At 48.3% G+C, this 25,000-nt stretch overlaps 1 protein-coding gene across 3 annotated transcripts in view; it reads right to left on the reverse strand.

Annotated features, from left to right (window-relative positions):
* Positions 1-25,000, reverse strand: part of arhgap35a (Rho GTPase activating protein 35a) — an 86,944-nt gene that overhangs the window by 24,920 nt on the left and 37,024 nt on the right. For 2 of the 3 annotated variants that reach the window (XM_046294815.1, XM_046294818.1), the window contains exons 2-3: positions 5,603-9,418; positions 603-741 (exon numbers count right to left, since the gene is read on the reverse strand). In XM_046294815.1, the coding sequence (XP_046150771.1) occupies positions 603-741; positions 5,603-9,316 (3,853 nt within the window). In that variant the 5' untranslated portion in view covers positions 9,317-9,418. Of the gene's footprint in view, positions 1-602; positions 742-5,602; positions 9,419-9,737; positions 9,742-12,043; positions 12,054-25,000 lie in introns of those variants that run through there. The other variant, XM_046294817.1, reaches the window with a different exon arrangement.

Raw genomic sequence — 25,000 nt, forward strand, 5'->3', positions numbered from 1 at the left:
ACTACTTTTGACCAGGGCCGCTGCTGACTGTCACGAAGGCCACCTACAGCGCCACAGGCAAACACGAGCAGCAGAACAACTCCAACAGAGAGAGACATCCAGCTCTCTTATCACAGGCACAGCTCTGACTTCGAGAAAACATCAGAAGCTTCCTCCGGAGAGAACCACAGTCCCCCCAGAAACTACTGATAAATCCCTTACTGGGGATTCATAGGAGAGGGAGAGGAATAGAACGGAAAGGTAGAGGTATGTTGGCTGAAAGTGAAAACTGTGAAAAGGGGAGAGAGAGGGAGAGAGTGCGAGCGAGAGAGAGAGAGAGAGAGAGAGAGAGAGAGAGAGAGAGAGAGAGAGAGAGAGAGAGAGAGAGGGAGAGAGGGGGGCGAGAGTGCGAGAGAAAGAGGGAGAGAGCGAGAGATTGCGAGAGAGAGAGAGAGAGAGAACTTGCTGATACTGAGGTCAGAAACGGCTTGTGACCTTTGCTCCCTGAATAGTGATGTGCCACCCACTCCCTCTATATGCCCCTGTATAGATCTTCTCCACAGTCTCAGTAATCACTAGCATCCACAACAATTGCAGCCACTGTGTAATGCGTGGAAGCTTACCTGTTGCCTCAATATATCGGATGCACTTGTCGATGAAGAGCGGGATGGGTCGGTCAGGTGTCACCACGTTGGCCAATGGCACGCCAAAGTAGTTGCTTTCTACTTTGGATACAGAGTGCCTGGGCTTGGGCCGCGGTTTCTGAGAGAGGGACGGAGGGAGAGATCAATGAGAAGGAGGAGAGCGGCATTTTCGTTTCTGTTCATTATTCATCCGAGACATGGATTGATCTTTAGACCATAGACATGGGCACAATTTGAACACACACATCACCATACTTTCACTCTTAACATGGGCATCGACTATCAGCCAACACAACACAACCCACATATGAATCCTTGCAGCAGACTCTTCTCAAGGCCTAAGCTGATAAGAATCATACATTCCTGTCTCGGGCTGTCTGAGTGATACACATCTCCGTTCCACTTTTCACCTCTCTATGTTTTCTTTATCCTCCGCACTCTCTTTCCTCTCCCTTGTCATACTCTCTTTCCTCTCCCTTGTCATACTCTCTTTCCTCTCCCTTGTCATACTCTCTTTCCTCTCCCTTGTCATACTCTCTTTCCACGACACTGCATCCCCCCGGGCATTACCCCAACCCGAAAAACATTCTTAGTTTCTAAGAGGTCCCTAACTTACTGCTGTTATCAGAATTCAATTCTATCTTGTAAGCTACTACGGCTACTTCGGTGCCGTTCAAGCCTTTCGGACAGACTGAGCTGAGAGCTGGGACAGAGCTCCACGGCTGGCTAGCTACTGGGGCTGGAGAGCCGTAGGACTGTCAGGCAGAGAGCAGAGCGGCGCAGCATGATCTTCTGAGTGAGCCTAGCCGCCCTTGTCCGGGCCGATCTGCTCCAGTTACCCCACTCCATTACTTTACCCACCACCAGCGCCCTGCCCACCACCCTACATTCCCCTGGCTGCAGTCACAACCCCAAAACTCTGCTTTTCACGCCTGCCTTATTGTTCTTGTTTTATGAGGCCCCATCCTTGCAATCGGTCTCTCCTTTTGTTTAACTTCTTTGGGGTAGGGGGTAGTATTTTCACGTCCGGATGAAACGCGCGCCCAGAGTAAACTGCCTGCTACTCAGGCCCAGATGCTAGGATATGCATATTATTAGTAGATTTGGATAGAAAACACTATGACGTTTATAAAACTGTCCAAAATCCAACCAGGAAGTGGGAAATCTGAGGTTTGTAGCTTTTCAAGTCTTGGCCTATCCAACATACAGTGTCTGTGGGATCATATTGCACTTCCTAAGGCTTCCACTAGATGTCAACAGTCTTTAGAACCTTGTTTCAGGCTTCTACTGTGAAGTGGGAGAGACAAGAGCTGATTGAGTTATGGGTCTGCCAGAAGGCCATGTGCTCAGTCAGGCGCACGCCCGTGAGAGTTAGCTCCGTTCCCTTTCATTTCTAAAGATAAAGGAATTCTCCGGTCGAAACATTATTGAAGATTTATGATAACAACATCCTAAAGATTGATTATATACATAGTTTGACATGTTTCTACGAACTGTAATATAACTGTTTTGACTTTGTCTGGACCTAGTGCCTGCGCATTTGGATTACTGTACTAAATGTGTAAACAAAAAGGAGGTATTTGGACATAAATTATAGACTTTATCAAACAAAACTAACATTTATTGTGGAACTGGGATTCCTGGGAGTGCATTCTGATGAAGATCATCAAAGGTAAGTGAATATTTATTATGATATTTCTGACTTTTGTTGACTCCATAACATGGCCGGTATCTGTATTGCTTGGTCTCTGAGCACTGTACTCAGATTATTCCATGGTGTGCTTTTTCCGTAAAGCTTTTTTGAAATCTGACACAGCGGTTGCATTAAGGAAAAGTATATCTTTAATTCCATGCATAACAGTTGTATTTACAGAGTATTTCTGTAAAATGATGTAACACTCTGCACTTTCACCGGATGTTTTGGAGGCAAATCATAACGCGCCAATGTAAACAGAGATTTTTAGATATAAATATGAACTTTATCAAACAAAACATACATGTATTGTGTAACATGAAGTCCTATGAGTGCCATCTGATTAAGATCATCAAAGGTTAGTGATTCATTTTTATCTCTATTTCTGCTTTTTGTGACTCCTCTCTTTGCTGTAAAAATGGCCGTTTTTCTGTGACTAGGTACTGACCAAACATAATCGCATGGTATGCTTTTGTCGTAAATCCTTTTTGAAATTGGACACTGTGGTGGGATTAACAAGTGTATCTTTAAAATGGTGTATAATACATCTATGTTTGAGGAATTTTATTTATGAGATTTCTGTTGTTTGAATCTGGCGGCCTGCAATTTCACTGGATGTTGGTCAGGTGGGACATTAGCGTCCCACGTACCCTAGAGAGGTTAACTGATTTGAGAACAGTTTCACCTTTCTAGCCAATTGCGCATTGCTCTCTCACCCCCTCGTTGGAGAGAGCGAGAGAGATAGAGAGAGAAGAGAAAGAACAAGATAGAGAGAGACCTCAAGTCAGCCAGACACAGTCTGAGGTGAGTGTATATGGACAGGGAGAAATGGGTTAGTTAGCTTCCACTGTGTAGTCACTGCTGAGGCCTAACGGCAGCCAGGCAGAGACAGGACTGGCTGATTCCCCCCTGACCTCAGGTCAGACTTACAGGAACACTCTTTGTTGATTATAATGAACCAAATGTGCGGTGTCCTAAGGGCACACTAGGCTACAGCTGGCTCTATAGTGACCCTCATCAATAGAGAGACAGCTGATCTGGGAACCTGATAACCTTGTTTTGGCTCCCATTAAGTAATAAAGACTCTAATGTAAGTGGAGCGGGGGCACAGGCCCCAGATCAGCCCTACGGCTGTGCTCTGCAGTAAGGGGAGTAGCTAGCTTAGTCCCATTAAGCAGTTTTGTTTTATTTGTTTTGGGTGGTTAAATTAAGTTCCCCCTATACTGGTTCCACCAACTAATTCTCTCTAGATGTGTGATGTTACGGAGCATCATTCAGGATATATAAAACACTCATATAGTTTATGGCGTAAAGGGACATCATCACTGTGTGTGAAAACATAAATCGCCTGTCCTCCCTCCTGACACCAAAGGTAATTATCACCCACCCACAGCCAGGCAGGCAGACACACAGCGACAGGGTGGTTTGTGTCTCTCCCACAGCCAGTCTAATCATATACACTGCCTTCGCTCCCACTTAGGTGGCCCTTATGTCAGCCTTTCTGTGTGAATGGGAACTATGGCAGGCAGATACGACTGACGGCGCTGGGTCAAATGTTTCACTGCAGAGTGTCTGAGGAGAGGGAGGGTGCAGATTGTGCAAGAGAGGGGAGGGAGGGCAAAGTGAGGCTGACGCCCATGTCTGAGTCCGATGTTCCCTCAATCCCTCTTCATCAGCAGGGAGGTTAAAGAGAGGCGGAGTCAGAGAATGAGGAAGGGAAGGAGAATGTGTGGGAGGAGGAGGAGGAAATAAACCCAGGGCATGTCCCACTAGTCTCTGGGCATGTTTTGCTGAGGCACTAGAGCACTACTGAAAACATGCCGCACAGCTGGACCACTCAGCTGCCAATCACTCTCTATTCCCTTCATTCGGTGAGACTGCCCCCTATCACGCTCTTAGGGCAGGTCTGACTTCATGCACTGATGCACCAGGGAACTCTCCGGATTAGAAAGACAGCCCACCTGGGCACAGGGCATGTCATAAACCTGTTGGGTTTACTCTGCACAGATCTACTTACCGAAGGGAACGTTTAAAAAAAAAACTAGCCAGCCTATGGGACTGCAACTAGGGCTGTAGCAGTAACAAGGTTTGTCATTTGGGATGAGTGAGTGGGTTCGAGCTAGGGATGCTATTATCTGAGATCAAACACAACTGCTGTACAGAGACACAGTGCGGAGGGGGAGAGGGGGCGGTAAAATAATTATCTATTTTTTTACTCTCGTTAATGCCCTCGTTCACGTGGCCGCTGAAAGAAATGGCCAACTAAGCTGGCAAACATGTAACTTCAGTTTTAATGGTGTTTGTGTCAAATTATAATGAGCCATGTCAGCATGGGTTAAAGTTTGAAAATGTTGTCCATTCGTGAAATAATGACAGCACCACACACATAAACACATGTACATTCAGGGCAACACATTAAAACAGTTTCTCTGAGCTGGGTGAGATCAATAGCCGAAGTTTCCCTCTGCTTCCGGGCCATGATTGGGCGGGTTTGGAGGACTCCAGCGGCGCAGGAGAAAAGTAGGATCACAGAGTGTGAGAAGGCAGAACTGATTTAAAGAGCCTGGAAGGAAAGCTAGACCTAGACCCTCTATAATAGAGCCTGTCAGACTCAAATCAGATGGGCCGCAGTGAACAGAGAGACATGACACAGAAATCCCTAGGTATAGATGTAATGAAGACAAGCACAGAAGCCTCCCTTTGGCAACACACTTAGAGCACAGTGCTAATTCCTCTGAGCTCAGCTCATATACTCACACAGGTGATATACACTGAACAATGCAACAGGAAACGCTGCTGCTAAGTCACTTTGATAAAGGCGGTGAGTGAAGACAACACTATTAAACAGATGAAACTCATTAAAGTATTCTATAATAGCTTGATAGAGATTGTGCCCGAGTGGCGCAGCGGTCTAAGGCACTGCATCTCCAGTGCTTGAGGCGTCACGACAGACACCCTGGTTCGATTCCAGACTATATCACAACCGGCTGTGATTGGGAGTCCCATAGGGCGGCGCACAATTGGCCCAGCGTTGGACGGTGTAGGCCGTCATTGTAAATAAGAATTTGTTCTTAACTGACTTTCCTAGTTAAATAAATACATTTAAATAAAAACAATATTAAGTCATTCATAGGGGGAAATCTCAATGAATCACATCAGTTTCTCTCTTTCTCTATGTGACCGGTATGAAGAATAAAAACTGAAAGTATGCAATCTGATGTGACCATATTGATGAACGATACACACACAGACACACAAACAAACAAACCCACCCTGGGGCACATACCTTGGTGTTTCTGCGCAGGCTCCTGAGGATGTTCCTCCTCTTGGGGTCCTCACCCTCCTCGTTAATAGAGTTGTCCCCCTTGTGCGCCCCGCCCAGCTCCTCTGGTGCCTTGGGTGGCCCCAGCTCGTCGTCACTGCCGATAGAGAAGCTAGTGCGGAAGCTGCTGAACTTGCCCAGGCGTTTCGAGCGGTCGCGGTACAGCCGCGGCTTCACCCCCAGAGCAGACATCTTCCGCCTCCGCTCCAGGGAGCTGCTGTCAGCCTCGCTATCCGAGCCATTGCCCCCGCCGTTAGAATGCTTGTTGGCGTTGCGGATGGTTATGATCTTGCCCTGAGTGCTGTCGTGGGGCACCGAGTAGATGCTCTCCTCCTCCGTGGGCCGCTGTTTGATCACGGCATCCACGGGTTCGGCGTAGTCCGAGGGGTCGTAGCCACCGTCGCTGCCCGGCGCCCAGGTGACAGCAGGCGGTAAAGAGCGGCGGTTGGTCCCTTGCTGGTCCATGTAGGGCCCCAGGTTGACTTTCCGTACAGGGGGCTTGGGCCGTACCTGCGGGGGCACCTTGTTGTTGAGCTTGCTCTCGAAGGTGCTGATCTCGGAGATGACTGAGAAGGCGTCGCTGGACTCCAGGTCAGGGAGCTTGAAACCCCCCAGGTGGGAGGTGGGTGTACCATCGGGGTAGGGGGGCGAGGGCTCCACATCCTCCTCAGAGTCTAGCAGGGTGTTGATGGGGCTGGGGGAATTGCAGCGGGCCGGGCTCATGCTCTCAGTGGTGCAGGCCTCTGCTACATTATCGTACATGTGTGTGGCCTCCACTATGGTGCGTTTCTCCACAACCTCCTTCAGGAAGGGCTGGAAGAGGTCTATCCTGTGCAGGCCTCCCACCACCCCTCCAGGCCCACACACTACTGTGTTAAACCTGGCCTCGATCTCCCGGGCCAGCTCCTCCCCCTGGCTCACCTGCTCCCTGGCCACTTCAGAGTCCGACAGCTCAGCCTGACTCTCCCCCACCGCCAGCAGCTGCACGGGGATGATGTCCTGCACCTCGCACAGGAACGCACACAAGGTCTCCATGGATGCCTTGCGCCTGGCCGAATACACGGCGATGTAGCCGTGCACCAGCCGGCTCTTCCGTAGGGCAAATGAGGAGTGGAAGGAGAGCAGGGAGAGGTCTATGGTGTGCCTCTGAGCCCCCACCGTGAGCTCTAGGAGCACGGACGTGCCACTGCTCAGGCTGGAGGCCGGCCGACAGTGCTGGGGTAGCAGGAGAGGCGAGAGGAGCTGCTCCACGTCATAATCGTCCCCACACATCAGGCACATGACTATCCGCAGGTCTGTCTCGGGGATGGGCTGGGAGTGAGAGTCTCTGAAGGAAGGGGGTAAAGGAGGGGAGCTGCTGCCTATGCTCCCAGGGGGCCTACGGCATTCTAACAGACCTTTTAACACCTGGTTGATCTGCTTTTCGTTCACATTGCGTCCATAGCCCACCCCAGGGGAGGCGGGGTCTAGATAACCACACTGTAGCTTCCCAGCCACCTGCTGCCCCTGGAGGATAAGTGTGTGGGCAGTCTCCCCCCCAATGTCCCTGACGGACCCTACTCCCCGTTTGGTGACTAGGAGCAGGTTCATGGGCAGCTGAAATAGACTGTTTTCCCTTCGGCCTAGCGTGGACTCTCTGAGCTTTTCAATGCTCTCCACAATGTAGGATAGTGACTCCTTAGAGTTGTAGAGACACAGGACGCCATGGGGGGTGAAGGTAGGCGTGTGGAAGGAATTGACCGGCAGCCGAACGTTGCCCTCTATGGGCCGGAGGGACAACTCATACATTTTCCCATCCAGCACGTACCGGTCGTCATTAGTGCACAAAGCCCTGATCTCATTGGCCAGTTCTCTACCCAGGCCGTCTTTACCCAGAATGACCAGGTTAATCCGATCTGCATTCCCGTCACCCGGTTTATGGCTATCAAAGAAGGAGTATCGTGTGGGGAACTTGGAGGCTAGAACCTGTTCGATCTTACAGTCCACACAGTGGGGGCTATTTGGGCAGGTCTCCTTGGTGGGGTGGTAGACAAAGTGGATATGCTTGAGAACCAAAGCGTCCCTCTCTGCCTGTAACTTCTGCAGGGCCTTGAACCTCTGCTCCTCCCCCAACACCTCCTGGATGGCCCCCATCTTCTCCTTACTGGGCTTGGCGTCTACCTCCAGCTCATAGAAGAGCTCTGAGTACTCCAGCAGCAGCTCCTGGAAGTCCTCCTTGGCTCGGTCGATGATCTCCTTCTGGTGTCTGTTGTAGATGTCTAGGTACTCTTGTTCCTCGAGCCACTGGTAGAAGTCTTCATTCATGATGAAGCTGCGTGCCTCCTCCCAGGGCTTGCCTGCTGTGATAAAGGGAGAGGCACTGAGCTTCTCCTTGAACTCCCACCTCATCTCCGCCTTTTTGCGCTCGTTTCTCAAGTGCTCCAGGTGGCTCTCATAAATCGTCTCGGCCACAGGGGTCTCCAGGAGATCCTCTGGAATCCTCTCGTCCTCCATGTTGTCTATGTGTGGCGTGGTCTCCCAGGGGGTGTCGTCCAACACAACGAACCATTGGGAGAAGTCCCGCTTGGTCTCCAGAACCTTCTGGACCCCGGACCAGCTCAGGTGGTCGATTTCATCCAGCTCAGGGACTAGGGAAACCAGTGCCTGAGGCAGGGTGCTGAGATAGACCTTCCGCCTTCGCTCAATGTGCTCCTGTTTGAGCCTGTGGACGTGCTGCTGGAAGAGCTTCTTGGCTTTGGCCGTGCCCTCCAGGAAGACATACTCCTTGTACTCTGGGGAGGTCTGCATGCGCCGGTTTATGTTGGGCCACGTCTCATTGTGGTTCTTCACGATGCGGCTGACCTGCCATTCGTAGTGGTCTTTAGCCGAGGCGATCTGCTGGCTCTGCTGCTTCAGGGCCTCAAAGTAGGGGATGATCTTGGGTTTGCCCCGGCCCTTGTCTATCAGCTGCACCAGGGTGAGGAAGGCCAGGTCTACGTTGACGTTGGAGCGTGCTGACGTCTCCACCACCTGGAGGTTCTTCTTGGCCAGGGCAAAGGTGTGCGAGTCCTTGATGTAGCGCTCCACCCCCTCATCGCACTTGGTGAGCACCAGAACCACTGGCTTCTTGTTCTTGGCTAGCTGGTTGTAGAGATTAGTGATGAACTTCATCTGTTCGTCAAAGTTGCGGTTCATGCCCCTGCTGACGTCCACACAGAGGAGGAAGCCATCCACCATCAGCTTCCCCTCAGGCATCTGCTTCTGCTCAAAGTCCTGCTCCAGCCCAAGCTGGTCTGTGCAGAAGTACATCAGCTTTTCTGCCGAGGCCAGCTTGTTGGAAGCTGCCCTCTTGATGTAGGGCTGGAGGGCTGTGGAACGGTGCGGCTGGAACGTCTGGTCATCAATGAACTCTGTCTGTTCCACCACATGCATCCTGCACTCCGGCCCCTCCTCCAGCACCCGCCCCGTTTCCCCCCAGAACAGGAAGTGGTCATTGTTCACCACGCGTCCTCCGAAGTCGCTGGTGCTTAGCACGGAGGTGTGGTCCAGGTAAAAGTCGTCTGCGCTGGGACGGACGAAGCGGTTGCACAGGCAGGACTTGCCCACACCACACTGCCCCTTCTCTTTCTCTGTGCCGGACAGGCCCACCACGACCAGGTTGTAGGTGGGCGCCTTTGCATCTTGCTTTTTTGCCATCATCGTCGAACGCAGACACTCATCCTGCCATGCCCACAAGCTCTAGGGAGGAGGCTGCAGGACGGTCTTTCCATGCAAAGATTCTTACTGGCCTTGGGTCCGACTCTACAAGAGAAGGAGAGAAAGGTAGATTTTTTCAATAAATAATATAAAAGACTGTGGGAAAGACTCATTGTCATTATTCAATTCATTATTTGTAGGCTGTCCCATGTCTCATTTAAAATTCCCACATCGTTGCTGTGTGATGTTAATAATGTTTCATCTGTGATCCCATTTCACTGCTGAATGTTTCCTGAAGAGATTGAGGTCAGAAGCAAAGCTGTTGGAATGCTACAACTTACTTAAGACAACAGCAGTACAGTCAGTAACTATTAACTGATGCATTCTTTCACATTTAACCTCTTTTTGACATTCTGCTACCCACCATACTAAAAGTAGTTTCCTGAGGCTTGTTTGCTACATTTTTCCCTGCTTTGTACATTTCAAAACAGCAGAACAGGATCTTATGTGAGGATACATAATTATCTCACATCTAACAGTGTTGTCTTTAAGCCAGCAGCAGTTCTACAAGACGCGATGGTACAGTTCTCACTAACACACAAATCCACATACGTAGAGAAAGAGACTAATTGGGCAACTAGGGAAGCCCAACTGCCTTTCAAACGGCTGCTTTGAAAGTTGGCTGCTTTCCTCTCCACAAAAAAAAACAACAACATTTTCCTCTGGTTCCTGAAAAAAAGACTCCGCGGACAAATTGGACTGGCTGATGTAGCATCACTAATTATGATCTGAAATTGCGTGTCTCGTAACATTTACCTAGATGTAATAGCTGTTCAATTTGGTATCATGCTGTCTGGAGATATCACTTGCGGATGTTTCTTTCCAAGACCCACACACACTGTTCTCAGAGCAAGCATTTTCACCACTACACAACAGATTCCATTGGCAGAACACAGGCCTACAAAATCATAAATAGAGCTCCTATTGGTAGAACTGAAGGAGGGAGATAACATTCATACCATTTTGATAGACGGGCCCTTTCTAAACAATCAGGCTTGTAGGGAACAAGAAAACCACTAGACAAAGCCCCAAAGCACTAAACACAGCTGTGCACAGCAAAAAGAACCCACACCCAGTCCATGTTAATTCGTCTATGTATTTAGTAAACACATTAAAACCACTGTTAACGATGAATGAACGGGGCTTTTGAGGCATGGTTTGGAGAATACTTACTACCCACTGAATTGAGTTAGTCATAGAGAGTCAGTGTGAAGACAGAAGAGAGAGAGAGAAAGAGAGAGAGAGAGAGAGAGAGAGAGAGAGAGAGAGAGAGAGAGAGAGAGGGAGAGAGAGAGAGAGAGAGAGAGAGAGAGAGAGAGAATCCAAAACTCTGTAGATAATATAGATAATATATACACACCAAGACCACAGGTAGGATGGTTGTAGGTTTAATAGTAGAAAGGGGACAATAAAATGGGGGATTCAAAAGTTAGTGGAAAGCAAGTTGTATCTACCCAGACTCTGTTCACTGTAACACTCCAGCAACACTCACACCTACTACACTATAGGTGCATCACCAAGTGGCAGCGCAAAATAGATCAATATCAAAAGGAATTTCTTTCTTTTTTCATATTTTTTGTATATATTTGCAGAGTAAAACATTTATGAAAAATCCATCAAAAGGGGGCTGGCTGAGAGATCCAGGAACAACCAGTCTCTGTAACGAAGGGAGGCTGAGTGTGGAGCTTTTGCCTGGGCTGCAGGTTGATAGAGAGCTGGTTGGTGATAAGACCTGGGCAGCCATGGTTAATTCATGGTCCTACGTCCTGCTGCAGGGCTCTGGGCTGGCTGGCAGTGATTAGCCCGGAGATCAATGAGCCCTTCGCATAGAACAAACAGCACAGAGGGGAGTGGAAGAGAGCAGGACAACACACATTTTGCAGACACTCTTATCCAGAGCGACTTAAAGTTGTAGTGCATTCATCTTAAAGTTGGAATCCGTAATGGTGAAACAATCACGTCCGACATTACAACGACAAAGAAGTTAGGGGAAACAACGAACCCCCCCCCCCGTGAGGCACGTGAGGTAGAAGAGCACATTATAGACACATTTTTCAGGGACCATGTAGGACAACACTCCTCAGCTCAACAAACAATGACAATGGTGGTGGGGCGGGCCAGTGGTTCTGTTTCCCCCTACTGCAGATTACATATACAAGATAACTAGGTGAGACAACCACATCTCAGTCGTAGTAAGTACATTTTTCTTCAATAAAGTAGCTATCAGCAAAGTCAGTGCTAGTAGGGAAAGACAAGTGAATTACATTATTATTATTATTTTTTAAATGTATGGGGGGGGGGGTAAGATGTCTTATTTAAGATATTCTTTGAAGGGTAGGGTTTCAGACAGGAAGTTGTCAAGGAAGTGAGTTTGTGTTCATACAGGACCTCCTGCCCCGCCTACCGTTACCCCGATCACGTCAATGCGGAGCTATACGGAGCCCTCCTCAACGTTACAAAATGTGGGAGGCGACGCGGTATGGAACTCAATTTGGCTTCTGCCCGCGCCTCCGCATCTGCGTCACAACCTCCACGCGGAGCCTCCGACCACATGTTCACGGATCAAGCATAAATGGGCTTTGAGCCATGCCCACTGCAGGAGCCCCGTGCTCGGTTGACAGAATGTTCGACAACACTGACATGGCGTAGAAATTGAGAGCGTAGACAAACGCATTCCCCCGTGGAATAAAGAGCCATAACCATTCCAGTTTTATCTGACCTTCAGTATAACGCCGTCGTCGTCGGCGGCGGGGTTAACTGGACCTTTACCTCAACACTGACCGGCTCCAGTCTAGACGACAGAGAGCACCGTCTCAATTAGTTACATATTAAACTGGCCTGTGACCCGCTTTGAGCCGAGCCTAATGGTAGGCTAATGGTAGGCTAATGGTAGGCTAATGGTAGGCTTTCGTCCTTGCTGCCTGCCTACTTACTCACCGACCTGGTTCAGATCAGAGGCACGAGAACCCATTAGTTCATTAGATGTACAGTATTTATTAGTCCCCCGTGTTACACTACCACTGATGATAGTACGCTGATGACAATTCCTGGGCTGACCTATTCCACTGTGGTAAACAGGTGGCACATAACACCACGAAGCAAAGAAGGCAGGCTTATAAACCGGGTTGTGATCTGAAAATGGTGTCACTATGCAAGGGTGTTGCTATGGCATGTTTTATAGTAGGGCAGTTCCACAGAAAAGGAATTGCGCCGAGACTCAGATTTCTCCCTTTAAAATGTATGCCATGCAAAAACCATTCAACAAACCATACAACTATGCACAAGGGCTACTTTTAACAATTGACACTGAACATTCTACAAATGCAGATGCAAAGTTCGGTAACATCATTTTGGTAAAATCTCCATCAGTCTTTTGGGCCCACGTTTTCCAAAAACGTAATTCTCCGAATTAAGATTCAACCAAGTCTGCAGAAACACTGGGGTTGTCAGCTATGACATGACACATTGACACATTGGGAAGAAAAAAAAACATTTTGGTTATTGAACTACAGTAAGTGAAGTGGATTTACACCCGGTAACGGAACTGTGATAACGGAATCATCACGGGTCCCTGTTCTGTAATACACAGAAAGGCATTATTATGGATATGAATGTCGTTCTCTTCAGGTGATGTATCCTACACAAAGGTATAAATATGCAACATCCTCCTTTGGGTATTATTGTACACACTGGCTATTATTTTAAAATGAGCCCTGCCCCTAAACAAGAACGAATTTGGTTGGTCCGAATCAAATCTGAACCGATCGTAGACGTCTATATTTCACAAGTTTGGACATCATACGTTGACCTTTTGCCACTTCCTTCTTCGGAAAAATAGGACAGATTTTTGTACTTGTCCGAAACCTCAAGTCACTTGTACCCCCCCCCCCAAAGATGTCTAACACCATGGGCCGAAAAGGTGACTTATAATTGTGTTGTATGCTGCAAGGAACCACTTCCATTGTTTTTTAACCTTCAGTAGTATTACTGCTATTGACAATGGAAGGCTGCTGGTCTCTGATCCCATGTATTATATATCCTGCCGTTGTGGCCTTGAGCAAGGCACTTAACCCCCAACAAAGGAAAATACTGCACTGATAGAAAACACATGTGGTCCGGCAAACCTTCACCTGGAGAGCTACTGGGTGTGCAGGCTTTTGATCCAACCCTGCCCAAACACACCAGAATCAGCTTATCAAGATCCTACAGAGAAGATGAATTATTTTACAATGTGGTTTGTTTGAGCAGGGCTGGAGCTAAAGCCTGCACTCCCATTAGCTCTCCTGGACTCTCCAGGAGGGTGGTTGGCCACCCTACAACATTACAATTACAACAAATGACTTCTTGTCTTTGTAAAAATAATTCACTCCTTCAATGAACCAGGGATCAAATGGCTACGGTAAGGTAGTTAACTAAGATGTTTATCGATGTGTACGGTTAAAATATTCAGTGTTCAGGGGTGATCTTGGTATTTAATTAGGATGCCCATTAGCTGTTGCAAAAGCAGCAGCTACTTTTCCTGGGGTCCACGCAAAACATGAAACAATACACAATACAGAACTTTAACAGGCAAGAACAGCTCAAGGACAGAACTACATCAGAAAATGGTTTAAAAGGCACACGTAGCCTACATATCAATACATACACAAACTATCTAGGTCAAATAGGGGAGAGGCGTATCTTGACAGCATAGGAGTTACTTGTCAATTAGGCTATTCTAAGAATTGTTTTATTTTTACTTTGTACACTTGAGAGGTCTTACAACCAGAGTAAGCAGCATTGGTTTCATCAACTGCGCATCCATAACAACTGCGTCTTGGCCATTTGCAGTTATACACAAGTGTTGGTGGAAAGTTATTTTAGAAAAGCAGACATGACAATAATGCATGCTAATAGCTAAATAGTTAACTTTTTGGGATGGAAAATGGATGAAAAATGCATATATATATATGTATATACACATGTGTATATATATATATATTTCTTAATTTTTAAAAGATAGACTCTTAGCTTTCATTTGACACGCTCCTATAAACTTCACATGTTGGTGCTTATGGGTCCTTTTACATGGAAATGACCAGTAGTAAAAATACTGGAGTGCCATGGAAAAGGCTACATTAACAAATAACTATGGCAGCCGCAGTTACCACAGATTGCGCTAACCACACACACACACACACACAGAGAGAGAGAGAGAGGGATCGAAGCACTAATCATCATGCACTCATTTGGGTCAGATGTATTGACTCAGTTTAACATGGCCTGTTGGTTTATGACGAATTGAGCGAGTCACTGGTGTAAATGGGGGGGAACTCTCCTATAGTTTTCCCTCAGGTCTGAGGACCAGCCATCCCAACTGTTCAGCAGACGCTGGAGACATGCTGCTAACATCTACTTGACTTATCCCAGCTGCCCGTTTCCAAGCGCTTCCTCAATAGCCAAAAGGAATGCGCGCGCGCGTGTGTGTGTGTGTGTGTGTGTGTGTGTGTGTGTGTGTGTGTGTGTGTGTGTGTGTGTGTGTGTGTGTGTGTGTGTGTGTGCGTGTGCGTGCGTGCGTGCGTGCGTGCGTGCGTGCGTGTGTGTGTGCGTATGTGTGTGTGTGTGTGTGTGTGTGTGTGTGTGCGTGTGTGTGCGTGTGTGTGTGTGCGTTTATAACTGCCACAATACTTGAGAGCGGGTATTTCAGCGACATTTTCAGAAAAAAAACATGGGAAGAATGCCAAACAAAACAGTTGTTCCTGTTTTCCAGGCTGTTCTAGTGACAGGTGAAATAAACAACTAGAACCAGCAGCATTCCATCTAAACGGTTGTGACACAGTTAATAACACAGAGATCAAGGAAAATGGCCCCTGACACATTAGCATGCTAACCGACATAATAACTACCATTACCATTTAAAAAAAAATCGAAATGCATAAACTGTTACTGGTTAAATAGCAACTACGAAATAAATCAAACTATTGTCTTGAGGCTTCTTCCTTAACCTTACCTGCGAGAGTATATACGACAAAACAGATTATCAAAGCTATCTGTAAAGGACAGAATGTACAGTGCTAGCTGAATACTAACCAGCCTTAGTTTGTCCAGCCAGACACAGTGTTCCAGTGCCGCCTGAGGCCCTCTCTGTGTGAATAGTGCGCATGTCCTGCCACATACTCACCGCTAGCCCCTGGCTGAAGGGGATAGGTTAGGGCCTGCATTCTATCTACCTCCGACCCAGAAACACATGGATGAGGGAGCGGGTCGGCCGGGGGCGGGGGAGTGGGGCGCTGGGTCAGAGAGCTGGGTCATGTGAGCTCATCTCCTCCCTTAGGGGATGAGGGTTGGGCTATGCCTGGCGAGGGCGCATCACTTCTTCCATAATCAGAAGCACAGGAACGATAGGGACCGGGCACTGGAGAGTGGCCACCAGGGCGTGAAGTTTACTAACACGCGTGTCAGAGGGCGGCAGCGGGAGAGACAGACTTAACTAGCCAGAGGGCCAAGCCCACAGGATCCAGGCATTCCAATGGTTCATTACAGGGCTTCAGCCAGAGAACGTCAACAAGGCCTGAGTCTGAGCCCAGTGGGTCTCCTGAGGCCTGATAAAAAACCCATAGCCCTGAGAACCAACCGCCATGAAAACTAAGACAATGTTAGCCTAAGCCTATGTATGCACGGCATACATCTTTATGAGCTGTGCCTGATTGTTAAGAGGGGAAAATATACTTCACTGTGCACACTGACTGAGTTATTCAGATATTTCACACAAGGCTATGTATAAAGGAAACATGTAAGAGAAAACTCTATTGCAGTGGTTTCTGAGAAAGAGCTGCCTCTGTTCCCATATATCCGGGGGCTGTCATTGTCAATACCATATTTGATCAAATAAGCATAAGCTCTGTGATGGTGATGACAGAGTGCTACAACAGGAGGTAAAACCCCATTACTGAGAATGATGCCTTCTCTGGGCCCATCTCTCTCTCCCTCCCTCTCTCTCTCTCTCTCTCTCTCTCTCTCTCTCTCTCTCTCTCTCTCTCTCTCTCTCTCTCTCTCTCTCTCTCTCTCTCTCTCTCTCCCTCTCTCTCCCTCTCTCTCCCTCTCTCTCTCTCTCCCTCTCTCCTTGAGCCTGCTCGAATGCACTGCTAACAGCCAAACTGGCCCCCATTAACAAGACAGTCATGAAGAGGGCACAACAAAACCTTTTCCCCTTCAGGAGACTGAAAAGATTTGGCATGGATCCCCAGATCCTGAAAAAGTTCTACAGCTGCACCATCGAGAGCATCCTGAGCGGTTGTAATCACTGCCTGGTATGGCAACTGCTCGGCATCTGACCATAAGGCGCTACAGAGGTTAGTGCGTACGGCCCAGAACATCACTGGGGCCAAGCTTCCTGCAATCCAGGATCTATATAATAGGCCGTGTCAGAGGAAAGCCCATAAAATTGTCAGGGTCTCCAGTCACCCAAGTTATAGACTGTTTTCTCTGCTGCCGCACGGCAAGCGGTACCGGAACACCAAGTCTAGGACCAAAAAGCTCCTCAACAGCTTCTACCCCCAAGCCATAAGACTGCTGAACAATTAATAAAATCGCCACCGGACAATTTACATTGACACCCCCCCTCCTTGGTACACTGCTGCTATTTATACCCACTGTATAAAGCCTCGTTATTGTTATTCTTATTGTGTTACTTAATAAAAAATAATAAAAAATGTATTTTAGTCTTTTTTTAAAATTCTTTCTTAACTCTTCTTGAACTGCAGTGTTGGTCAAGGGCTTGTAAGTAAGTATTCGGCGCATGTGACAAATAAAGTTTGATTTGATTTGACATCCATCCTGTCCCCCCGTTTCATTCTCCCTCTCTCCCCGTCGATTTCTCCCGCCCAATCACACGGACACCACTTCCTGCCGAGGCGAGGTCGGAAGGGGTGGGGAGAGAAGGGAGAAGGGAGAAGAGTGTGTCTGTGATGACAGCTCTGCATAACCAGAGCAGAGAATGTACTCCCTTATCTGCCTTAATCTGCAAACAGTCATGGATTCTCTACACACACACACTTATGCAGTGCAACACAAACACATGCACTGTAATATATTAATACAGTGACGCAAACACAAATAACTCATTCCCCTCTTTCACTAATGCAATGACTCCGTGCTCCATTTACCCACAGGAAGTTTACACTAACACTTACTATAACAAATGCAGTGTATAGACGCAAACACAAACAGACCACAGACAACATTTCCAAATATATCACACACACACAAATTGCTCCTAGTAAACAAACATGTACCACTAAAACTCAGCACAGGTCATGTGTTCACAAATTCCAGAGGTCCCCATTGTACTAGTGTCATGATGTTATCTGAACCGTCACACACACACACACACACACACACACACACACACACACACACACACACACACACACACACACACACACACACACACACACACACACACACACACACACACACACACACACACACACACACACACACAGAGGGCGAGAGAGACATAACACACTGCAGTGCACACACACACGCAGGACACCCACATCACAGGGGCAGTAATCCAGACGGGATAGTCAGATCTCGGTGGGATTACACACACACACACACACACACACACACACACACACACACACACACACACACACACACACACACACACACACACACACACACACACACACACACACACACACACACACACACACACACACACACACACACACTGGATTATCAGGGCTCTTTGCATCTTCACATTTCCTGAATCTCAGTATGTATTAGTATGATCTGATGCTCTGCTCACGTAACATGGAACATGAAGCCAGAGATACGCTACCTAAATCCCCACTGGATAACACAAACAAACACACACACACACACACACACAACATATCTGTAATGCTTTAACTCTCCTTAATAAAACAAGCCTGCAGTACATCAAATCCTGGCAGGGTTCTCTGTGGAGCTCTCTGCAGTGGCTTTTCTCCCAGCAGGCACCTTGTTTACTAGCCGAGTACGGTGTGACCTTTTCCAGGCCAAAGTCCGGCAGCAATTTCATTGGGCTCTACCCTGCCATGCCCTGTCACACAAGGCACCACACTGCGAGGTCATTTCCTTTTCCTCCCTGCCTGGAGCATGAGAGATAGAGTTGGTGTTAGGGCAAGCCACTGTGTTCTTATATAGCGAGAGATGGAAGGAGAGCGAGAAATACGGCAGGGGGTGGGGGGGGGGGTTGCTTTGTTTCAGATCAGGAGATAAAAAAGGAAAGAGTCCGAGAGAAAAAGATCATTCATGTTTGGTTAAAGATAGAGGTGGCTAGAAGGACGAGGGGGGAGAGAACGCCTGTTGCAAAGCAGGAGGCAGAGGGTGAGGGATAGAGGAAAGGGAAGGTGTCACTGATGGTTGACACAGAGACGAGCAGAGAGGGAGGAAGAGGGATAAGAGCCTACTAGAGAGAGAGAGAGAGAGAGAGAGAGAGAGAGAGAGAGAGAGAGAGAGAGAGAGAGAAGAGGGGAGAATGAGGGAGAGGCTGAGCGGGGCAGATCAAAATGGCGTCACAGAGTTGAACCCTTCCACAGCATCAGGGGGGCCTCTTCGATAACACAACTACAATTAACGCGTCGGGAACATGCACGGCGACAGCTATTAATCCCACAGCCCCCCCCCAGCCCCCCCACCCACACACAGACGACACATTCTACAGTGATGAGGCCTTCCCTCTCTCCGACAAACACGAACAATGTCTGTGAGTGGAGGAGTGCCGGGGCGAAAGCGCTGGCTTAGCTACGACGCGGCGCCCTACAACGACCTGCAGCTGATATTAACCCACTGCATACCGCGCCCGCTAAACATGCTATCAAAGGTCCCCTGGGTGACTGTGCATTTAAAACAAAACACTCAAATTGCCCTTGTCGACACGGTAAAACAGGTTTGAGCTCCAACAACAACAACAGCTGCCATGTCAGCAGGTCAGACACCTCCAGGGACAGAGAGTCATTTTGTAGGTCTCTCTCCAAGCTGAGCTGTGCATCTTCCTGCCTAACCTTACAGCCCCAGTCCCTGTCAGACACGCTGAGCTAGCATCAGCACACATCTGAACTCACTCTGGAGCAAAGAGGTTGTCATCTGAAACGCGGTGTGAAGAGACACTGTATACAGCCATTGTCCCAGCCAAACGCAATTCCCGGAGCGCACACAAGCCATGCACTACACAGACAGACAGGCACAGACAACGAGCAATATACACAGGCACGCAGCTTTCACACTCACATAGCCACATAGAAAACAAAATGGGGACGAGAGAGAGAGAGAGAGAGAGAGAGAGAGAGAGAGAGAGAGAGAGAGAGAGAGAGAGAGAGAGAGAGAGAGAGAGAGAGAGAAATATCCCAGCATCCTCCTCCTCCTTTGGGGTAGCCGTATCTCCCCATCCAGATGCCAGTCGAAAACACATGACTGTCAGAGCTAATTGCTTGTGTAATTGGTCTGACAACACAGGTGTTGTAGAGGGGACGTACCTCGATAACCTGCACAACACTGAGGCTCTGCTAACATCAGAACCACTGTTAATCGCTTACCTCAGACCTGCTGATCCACATCTAAATGGTAACCCAAACTATTAGCAGCAGAGATGTGAAACTGAACCAGAGTCAGGGCTAATGAGAGCTGTCAGAGGCATTTCCCAGCTGGTTCGAGGAGAGAAAGCTGCTGAAAATATTTGTTTTTGCTGTTATTGCTTATAATCATTATGATTAACAGACTGCACTCCTACCAGAGTGACTTGTATCGGTAGACAGTTTTCACAAAGTGTCCACTCATATTCACCACAGCAGGCTATCTAGGTTGGGAGTCTTACCAAGGCAGTAACTCGTCTGGACTTTGAACCCACAAGCATTTGTGGGAACCAAACATGTGTTGGGAAGTCCTGGGGGAGGTTTTAAAGAGTAACACCAATGAGAGAGCTCTGTACCTACAGCTAGGTGACAGATGGCCTTCCCGCACACACACAGGTACACACAGATTCACACATACAAACTCACGGCACGCCATATGGTCAAAGATACCAGAGATCCACACCCGCTCATACACAATCCCCCACATGAACTATCTTGCCCTCTACTTAAAATGGGAGCGTTTTCGATCAAGTTTCTTTCTTTTTTTTCTCTCCTCCACCAAGAAACGTTCATGCACTACTGAATCCTGAGACCAATTAAAACAGAATATGACAGGAACGAGGCATGGAGGGAGGGAGAACGAGAGAGCGAGGAGGGAAGGAGGGCAGCAGAATAAATAAACACGTGTGACAACACTGCACGGTGACGTCATGCACACACAGGGGGGGTTTAGGTGTGTGTGCATCATCCTGTGGTATTATCATATCAGATGTTTTTTTTTGTTTTTTTTTGTATGAGACAGCTACGGGCGCCAACATGGTAACCTGGACAACTGCTATCCTGTGTTACCTCTTGCCGTCAGTGGAACAGGAAGCAATAGAGGCACCACTTCCACTCCGATCTCTACTCCATTCCCTCCACTCTACACAGGACTAATGGAGCCTGCTGCAGGAGTAATGAAGCCAGTCCACCACGCTAGGCGTTAAGAAGCTTTCTGATACACAGCAAGGGCAGGCCCAATACATGATGTACCAGACACGGGCTACAGGGAGCAGGACATAGGATGGAGAGGGAAAGAGAGCAAGAGGAACTGCACAAAGAAAGCAAACAAAAACACAGAGGAAGGCTAAATGGGGAAGGGAAAAAAGAATAGGGAGACAGTGAGAGACGAAGACAAAGTGAGGAGGAGAGAAAGTGAGAGGAGGAGGGTTAACAAAGGCTTATGGTAAATACTTTGCATTTGTGGTTGGCTAATGGAAACACAGGGCTACTTAGGGCTCATGCGCTGACAAGCCCCGATGTGGAGGAAAGCTCCTGAACCAGGAACCTCTCTCTCTCTCTCTCTCTCTCTCTCTCTCTCTCTCTCTCTCTCTCTCTCTCTCTCTCTCTCTCTCTCTCTCTCTCTCTCTCTCTCTATCTCTATCTCTCTCTCTCTCTCTCTCTCTCTCTGTGTGTGTGTTTAATAACATTGAAGAGGCAGTGGGGCGAGGGACCTCACAGACAGCGACGAGAGGGACCAACGCCCTAAATCACTCTGCGCTGCCAAAAGATACACGCTGCGCACAGAAAGTGAGGGATGAAACATTTTTGAAAAAACGTATTTATGGAGGAGAGGAGCCAAAGAAGACGGTGAGTCACTCTGCGGTGGGAAAGGCAAACGATACAAATGAAAACACCTGAACCTGCCATAGTGTCAATTAGCGATAATGACTTTTTACTTGTTGCCACAGTAACCAACTCTTGGTGCAAAGGCAGATGGCTGCAGACCCCCCACCCCCACCCCACTCATTTTCTTCTGAGAGCTTTTCTCCTCTCTCTTGTCCTTTCCCTCTCTCCCCAACGTGTGATTCATGTAGGAGGAACTAAAAGGCAAACAGCTAAACAGCCCATTTCCCTCCTTTAATAACCCCTCGCTAAAATGGCATCCTCTTCTCGGTTCTGTCAAAGAAACCAGACCTGAAGCAACTGAGCTTCAACTTGAAACCCAGAACGAGGGGGCACTATGTGGGTTTCTCCTGCAGCCTAACTCGCCCTCCAGTGTGTGTGTGTGTGTGTGTGTTTCTCTCCACTCTGTTTCTCTTGCGGTTTGTTCTCCCCTCCAGTGTGAGCAGACGCAGGAGGAAGCTGACAGGCCCTGGGGCCGACAGCAGTCCAGAGGTTGGAGGGTTACGCTTACTCATCCATTTTAAAACGAGCCTCCAGACAGAAGAGACGAGCACGGCCATTAGAGCTCTGCCTCTGCCCTGCTTCCTGCCTCCTCTGCTCTCTGAGACTGCTCTTCTCCGTCTGCCGGGCCGGGGGCTAGGGTTCACTTCGGCCCTGTCCACTGCCCAGCTGACTCGGCCCCCAACAACACACTCAGAGGAATGTGGTTCGCTGGGGTTAAGGGTCATCTCTGGTGTGGGGTTGTGTGGGGGTGTTAAGGGAGGCGTTCACTGTTACGGACATGTCAGGGACTAACACTACAAGTACTAAAACTACTAACACTAGCCTGGGTACCAGTCTGTTTCTGCTGTCTTGCCAAATCCTTATGAATTTTGTCATGCCATGTTTGGCTGGCCAATTACAATGGAGTAGGCAAAAGCACAAACAGATCTGGGACCAGGCGATACAAACGCCCAATGTTGTGTGAACTGTACAATTATCAGGCCCAAATCAATCAAATTTCTCCTATCCCATCCTCCCCCCTCATGACTATGGCAGTTGGAGGCCACCAGCACCCATGGAGCCGTTCCACAGTGTCTGTGCAAAACCCACACTCCTCTGCCAAGGGTTGCTATGGAGCAGAAGAGGTAGGGGTGTTAAACCAAGTGAAGCGTAGACACCCCCACCGTCACCACCACCCAGCCTCCCTCTTCACTCCTCAGCCAAGCAGGCTCACTCTGGCCTGTCTTCGTGGCCAGTCTCAGAAGACAGAAGGGGAAGGGGGGAGAGGACGGGGAACGGCATGAAAGATATTATTTTACAGCAGCCATGATTGTGTTGATCCGTGTGGTTTTGAACACCTCCTGTTGAATTCCTTTGCTTGGAGGCGGCACGCAAAATGCCACCCCACCCTCCTCCTTCCTCCTTTCCCCTCATCTCCTATCCCCCTCAAACCCCGGTCTGTGCCTCATGACTGGCACCACTGCTCCCCGTTACCTCATTTCCCAGGGTTCTCATCTTGAATCACCAACCAATCAGCAGAGCCTACTATGACATCAAAGGCTTCTGGAATGGAAAAGAATGTTGTCGTTGGATGGCCGCCGGGTGGGGGCGGGGGGGTCATACACACATTTCAAACATTGTGTAAAGCCTCACGGAGGTCAGAAAGACCAGAGTCTCCAGGAAATCAAATTTGAAGATTCTTGGGCAGCCAAAATAAAGATCCATTTCTATCCTGTACTCTACTAACCAAACAAACACAGATCCAACTGCATCCTCCGCAGCCAGTAATGCAACCGCACGCCGATACTCTACAGTTGATGTGATGTCACACACACACACACACACCTGGGCCTCCACCTATAAACTCTCTAATCCAGGGGCTCAGGTATAGGAGAGGCCCCCCACGCACACAAACACCCCCCTAAACCTCCCTGCCATTGTCTGGTTCTATCTCTCTATCGATGAGCCCTGGCTAAGGTCATCATTGTGATTGTGATGTGGTGGGAAAGAAGGATTATGCTGCGGGTGTCTGCTCTGCGCCAGGGGACTTAAGGTTCTCTCCCTCTTTCGCTCTCCCTCTCTCCTCTGTCTCCATGGGGATTTGAGAACAGAGGGAGTGGGGGGGGGGTGTTGGGTTGGAGACAGTCAACAACTTCTAGATTTTTCTCAGAGATAAGGAAAATATGTGCAAGCTCTTTGTAAGACTTGCAGGCACATTGACCAAACAACCTTGAGCGAGTTCATTCACAACGCCAGCCGTAGGAGAGGAGGGGGGGGGGACAACCAAACGTGATAAAATCTACTCTGAGGGAAAAGGACCGGAAAGAATCAAAGAAACGAATTAAGCAAGATAAACTTTCGCTCCCACTGCACTCTGGAGACCAAATGCCATGAATGAGAGGAGACGGAAAGAACGGGAGAAAGAAGGTTTTCAAAGGAACTGGGTGAAAGAGAGAAAGAGAGTGGTGAGAAGCCAATGGGAGTCTTCCCTAGAGACCAAAAAACAGTTGCAACACCCATTCTAACACAACCTCACTTCCCTAATCAGTGAAATGTTATATCCTATCTCAACGTTCCTAGAATGTTCCAACTATGTTTTTGTGGCTATGGTCAACGGTGTGGTAACCAGCAGAGTGTGGCGGGCCCATATCCCATGAGGGTCCACTCCTCTAGTGTTGAGTTCTCCCGCCTGAGAAAAACAGCTGGAAACCTTAGACAGAAGTGAAAGATCTAAGCGAAATAAAATCACTCAAAGAATTCACAAACATTTTGAGTAAAATAAGTGACCGCGGAGAAAAAATGAAGTCATATATCTGGACCAACAGAACAGCTGAGGCAAGATAAACTAAACGGTAAGAAAATATTGTCGTATTGCAATAAATATCCAGCAGGTCGGGAACCGATACATTTCATCCTGTGCCTATTGGCCCATTTCAGCAGTCAATTACTCGGAGTAGCCAATAGCTATCAGCCAGTCTGTCAGTCTCTGTGTGTGCCATGCACCTCATCAAGCCACATGTCTACCCACAGATTCCCATTTAGATTCCCTAAAAAGCAATGAGGAGCACAGCCTTATCCCCAGGCCAGGCACTAACCCAGGTAGCTACGCCCCCCAGTCCCATTGATTCCACTCCAATAGGCATATTATAATGGGGTTAGCTAAGGCACTGTTTCGCCCAGGAAGGTCAACATTTATTTTTTATTAAATAATACACTGCTGGCTTTATTCTTCATAACAGACTGTAGTGTTGTCAGAGAACAAGGTCGTCTTACCACGAACAAAGCATCTACCTGATACGCAGACAGATGTCAGTTAAGGCGTGTACCATGTGCAAAGACACCAACAGCCAAAGCATTTAAAGCCAGCCCTGTATGTGTT

Source organism: Oncorhynchus gorbuscha, linkage group LG13 (assembly GCF_021184085.1).
Source record: "Oncorhynchus gorbuscha isolate QuinsamMale2020 ecotype Even-year linkage group LG13, OgorEven_v1.0, whole genome shotgun sequence".
In the NCBI taxonomy this organism is placed as follows: domain Eukaryota; kingdom Metazoa; phylum Chordata; class Actinopteri; order Salmoniformes; family Salmonidae; genus Oncorhynchus; species Oncorhynchus gorbuscha.